General features: G+C 40.5%; 1 protein-coding gene across 2 annotated transcripts; it reads left to right on the top strand.

Moving 5' to 3' along the window:
* Positions 1–1490: 1490 nt before the first annotated feature.
* Positions 1491–2673, top strand: LOC102816100 (spermine synthase-like). Of its 2 annotated transcripts, XM_006877856.1 has the most exons (2): positions 1566–1739; positions 1890–2660. In XM_006877856.1, the coding sequence occupies exons 1-2, from the start codon at positions 1566–1568 to the stop codon at positions 2658–2660; spliced, it is 945 nt and encodes a 314-aa protein (XP_006877918.1). The 2 variants fall into 2 exon arrangements, with proteins under 2 accessions (XP_006877917.1, XP_006877918.1); XM_006877855.1 differs by having other exon boundaries at positions 1491–2673.
* The last annotated feature ends 2012 nt before the right edge of the window (positions 2674–4685 follow it).

Below are 4685 nucleotides of genomic sequence, written 5' to 3'. Positions count from 1 at the left end.
TTACATGTTCATTTTTCTTTGTCAGTCTATGTAGAAGTTTGACAATTTAATTGATCCTATTAAAGAACCAAGTATAGTGTTTTTTTTGTTTTCTTTTGATTAATTTTTTTTTTTAAGTTTCTATTGTTCATTGAGTGATAGTTCACATGGGAGAACATCAGGTTTACACTCATCTTATCATATTCCGTATCAATGCAATGATTACAATCCCCTCCATGCATCAACAGTCAACAGTATTTGCTTCTAATCCCTCTGTTTTTTTGTTTTGTTTTGTTTTGTTTTTGGATGTACACAAAAACACTCAGGAATGCATAATCGTTTAAACAATTAATGGGTATATTCTTCAAGCCTGCCTACTGACCACTAGCACAAAGTCTTTCTCTTTCCATGAGTCTAGAGTCCTCAGGTGCTCTATCTTTCCATGTCATCACCTTTGCCTCCATTTCTGGTGTTGCTGTTTCTCTGGAAAGGTTCTCATATTCTGCTCATGCTCTTCTATCTTGATGGTCCCAGGGGCCTCTGTTCCTGGAAGGTAAGATTGATTACTCCCCCTTTGATGTTACAAAACTTCTACTTTTACAGTTGTGACCATCGCAATTAGTTATGATAACCATTACTCACTATTGAATCATAAAAATCTTATGTCCATCTGCTTTCACCAGACCCATCTAGACAAGATGAAAACTATTTAGTGGCAATTCTAACTTCCTCTGCACTCTGAACCTAAACTCCCACTTGAAAATGTATAAGTCAGCCAGTTTGTGTTTTTATAGGTCAAGTTCATCAAATTGTAGCAATTTACACTTGTTTCCTGTATCAAATTTCTTTATCTTCCTCTCAACCCCTCTGTGTAGCATTTGGATGCAATTCCACACCCTGTCCTCCTTAAAATAACAAGTCTAAGTCTACCTACAACTCATTTGTTTTAGTTACTTTATCTTGTTTCTGGACATGTGCCGAAATCTTTGACTGTCTCTTGGGCATGTTCAATAATTATATGTGTTTTCAATAATTAGATGAATGTATGTTGATGTATTATTAAGCTTTCTGGTTGCCTCCAGGTAGTTGTGATCAGGAAATGGGATTCCCTTTTCACTTTTCTTATTACTAAACTCAGAGTAATTGTAGCAGGTTTTGTTGTCTATTTTGTGTATAGCAGCTGGTATTGGCTCTTGCCTTGATGGTAGGGTTTTACAGGGTATGATTGCAGGCTGGCTATATGACCACAATTACTGTCTCTTCTTGGGTAATGTAGGGAGAGAAAGAGTTTCCCCTTCAAAGGTAAAAGGGGAACCAAAATAACAAAAAATAAAACCACAATATCAAAAGTAAAACAGATTGGATACTATAGTCTATAATCAAAAAAAGTAAAAGTAGGCTTCCACCATTAGTGCGGCCTCCCACTCGCTGGTTAGCCCTCCTCAGGGGCCCAGCCCCGCCCTGCTCCCCAACTGCTCACGGCAGCCCCTCCCCCTATGCCCTGGGCCTCCCGCCGCCGCCTCCCCACTGCCTGCAGTCTCCCACCACCGCGGCCTCCCAGGCCTGGCCCAGGGCCTCACCGCACTATGGCAGCAGCACGGCACAGCACCCTGGACTTCACGCTCGGCGCCAAAGCTGATGGCGAGACCATTCTGAAAGGCCTCCAGTCCATTTTCCAGGAGCAGGGAATGACGGAGTCAGTGCATACCTGGCAGGACCATGGCTACTTAGCAACCTTCACCAACAAAAACGGCAGCTTTGCCAATTTGAGAATTTACCCCCATGGATTGGTGTTGCTGGACCTTCAGAGTTATGATAATGACGCGCAAGGCAACAAAGAAATGGACAGTCTTTTGAGGAAAGTGGAAGAAAGAATGAAAGAACTGAGTCAGAATAGTACAAAGGTGAAGCGCTTACCACCCATAGTTCGAGGAGGGACCATTGACAGATATTGGCCCACTGCTGATGGACGCTTGGTGGAGTATGACATCGATGAAGTGGTATATGATGAAGATTCACCTTACCAGAACATTAAAATTCTACACTCGAAGCAATTTGGAAATATTCTTATCCTCAGTGGGGATGTCAATTTGGCAGAGAGTGATCTGGCATATACTCGGGCCATCATGGGCAGTGGAAAAGAAGATTACACTGGCAAAGACGTACTGATTCTGGGAGGCGGAGATGGGGGCATATTATGTGAAATAGTCAAACTGAAACCAAAGATGGTCACTATGGTAGAAATTGACCAAATGGTGATTGATGGATGTAAGAAATACTTGCGAAAAACATGTGGCGAAATTTTAGACAATCTTAAAGGAGAATGCTATCAGGTTCTAATAGAAGACTGCATTCCAGTACTGAAGAGATACGCCAAAGAAGGGAGGAAGTTTGATTATGTGATTAATGATTTGACAGCTGTCCCCATCTCTCCGTCTCCAGAGGAAGATTCCACATGGGTGTTTCTCAGACTGATTCTTGACCTTTCAATGAAAGTATTGAAACAGGATGGGAAATATTTTACACAGGGGAACTGTGTCAATTTGACAGAAGCCTTGTCGCTCTACGAAGAACAGCTTGGGCGCCTGTATTGCCCTGTGGATTTCTCCAAGGAGATCGTCTGTGTCCCTTCGTACTTGGAATTGTGGGTATTTTACACTGTGTGGAAGACTAAGCCTTGAAGATGAATGTCACTCATCATAGATGACATCAGAACGAGGCAGGCAATTGATTGTGAATTCCTTAAGGGTTTTTTAAAAAATTATTTTTAATTTAAAAAGAAAAAAAAAAAACGCAAATGGAAAATGTATATTTTGATGTGCTAGGGTGTGTGTATTTTCTTTCTCTCTTTTTTTTGACAGTCAGTTTAAGGATAATCCAGCAGCACAAATGAGGCTGCTTTGTGCACTGAACCCCTAGAATGTGATTTTTGTTATTCTGTATTTCTGTGTGGGCTGTTTTCCCCTCCCTTCCATTTTTATTTTGCTTTTGGTAGCCCTTCCATGTGGATGTTTGGAGGAATGAGCATCATTATATTGTTCCCGAGGGAAGTTCTGTTCAGAAAATTGACTTAGATTATTAAGATTTGGTGCTTATAAAAGAGAATTCAATAAAATGAATAGCATTGCTCCCATTAAAGTCACAGAAGAGAGAGAGAAAAAAAAAGTGAAAGTAGCAAAATGTGAGTATGACTTTAACACCCCTCACTCAGCTGGCTGAAGCCGTTCAGGGAGACCATTCTATTTTAAACAGCTCCTGCTGACCGCTCACCCTTCTTAGATTCTGCATGCTGTGGGCTTTGCTAAGTGAATCCATGCACATGAGTAGTAGAACCCTCTGGGGGAGGGAGGAACATGAATTCACTCAAGCTCCCCTTCGAGTCACCAGAGTGGAGGTGCTCAGTGCTCAGACTGTGAGAGACCAATTCACATGAAAAAAAATTTTCACACCTTATCACTGATGATTGGTCAGACCTCTGTATTGGGAGTGCACCTCTAATCCTGTTCCAGCTCAGTCATGCCAAAGATGGCATCTCTAGCACCCACTGTCGGGAGCAGATCAGAAAATGCCTCTTTTCTTGATACTGCAACAAATTTCACTAGTCATAGTCCATCAACCAACCCTTCCACATATTGCTTTATATGTAGTTCAGAGTTCTGGACTGTCCCCTGAACCTGCTTCATCCCATATTCTGTATTATTACTGCCTGTGGTCTGCACCAAATGTCTTCCTAATACACCAACAAGCCTTGCCCTCTCCCCATCTTCTTTTAATACTCTCTGCACAATTCAATTTTTTTCCCCATGTTGTTGTTGTTAGGTGCCATCAAGTTGATTCTGACCCATTGCAACCCTGCATCGGGTTTCCAAAGAGCAACTGGTGAACTTGAACCATCAACCTTGTGGTTCATATTGACTTTGCAGTTCAGCTTATGAACTCACAGGGCTACACCAGGCCTCCTAGAATCCTTCAATATTGCAAGCCAAGGACTGGGTATTTACTTCACTATCCTTAGCTTGAGAAATGTTGATTGTATTCTTCACTTCTGTTTTTCTAATCCTAGGTCTTTAAACATTTCTTTATAATATTTGACTTTACCTTATAGAACTGCTCTTTGAAATATTCTTTAAGCTCGTTTACCCCCTCATTACCTCAATTTCCTTTAGCATCTCAATGTAGGAGAGCAAGTTTTGGAATCTCTTCTGATATCCATATTGGCCTTTTACTTCTTTCTTCTTTTCTTTATGACCTCTTACATTCTTCTTGTGTGATGGTGTTAATGTCATCTCACAACTCTTCTGGTTTTCGGTCGTCAGTGTTTAATGTATAAAATCTGTACTTCAGATAATCGCTAAATTCAGATGGGTTATTTTCAAGGTCATATTTCGGACCTTAAGGAATTCATTTAATTTACTTCTGCTTCAAGCAATTGATGGTGTGTTCCACAGTTTTCCCATGACATTGTTTTGGCTGATGATATGTAGCTTTTCCACATCTAAGCAAATTGACTTCTGTGAAATTCATCCGGTGAGGTCCATGTGTATAATTATGTTTTTTTTTGTGTGTGTGTCAATTTTTATTGTGAATTATATGATATTTTACATGGATGAACATTAGCTTTACAGTCATACTATCATGTATCATTAAATTGACATGGTTATAATCCCCTTCATGCTTCATCAACCAACCAAAGAGTTTACCCTGCA

Source organism: Chrysochloris asiatica, unplaced genomic scaffold (genome assembly GCF_000296735.1).
Source record: "Chrysochloris asiatica unplaced genomic scaffold, ChrAsi1.0 scaffold00642, whole genome shotgun sequence".
NCBI lineage: Eukaryota > Metazoa > Chordata > Mammalia > Afrosoricida > Chrysochloridae > Chrysochloris > Chrysochloris asiatica.
This window is presented reverse-complemented; position numbering and strand designations above follow the sequence as displayed.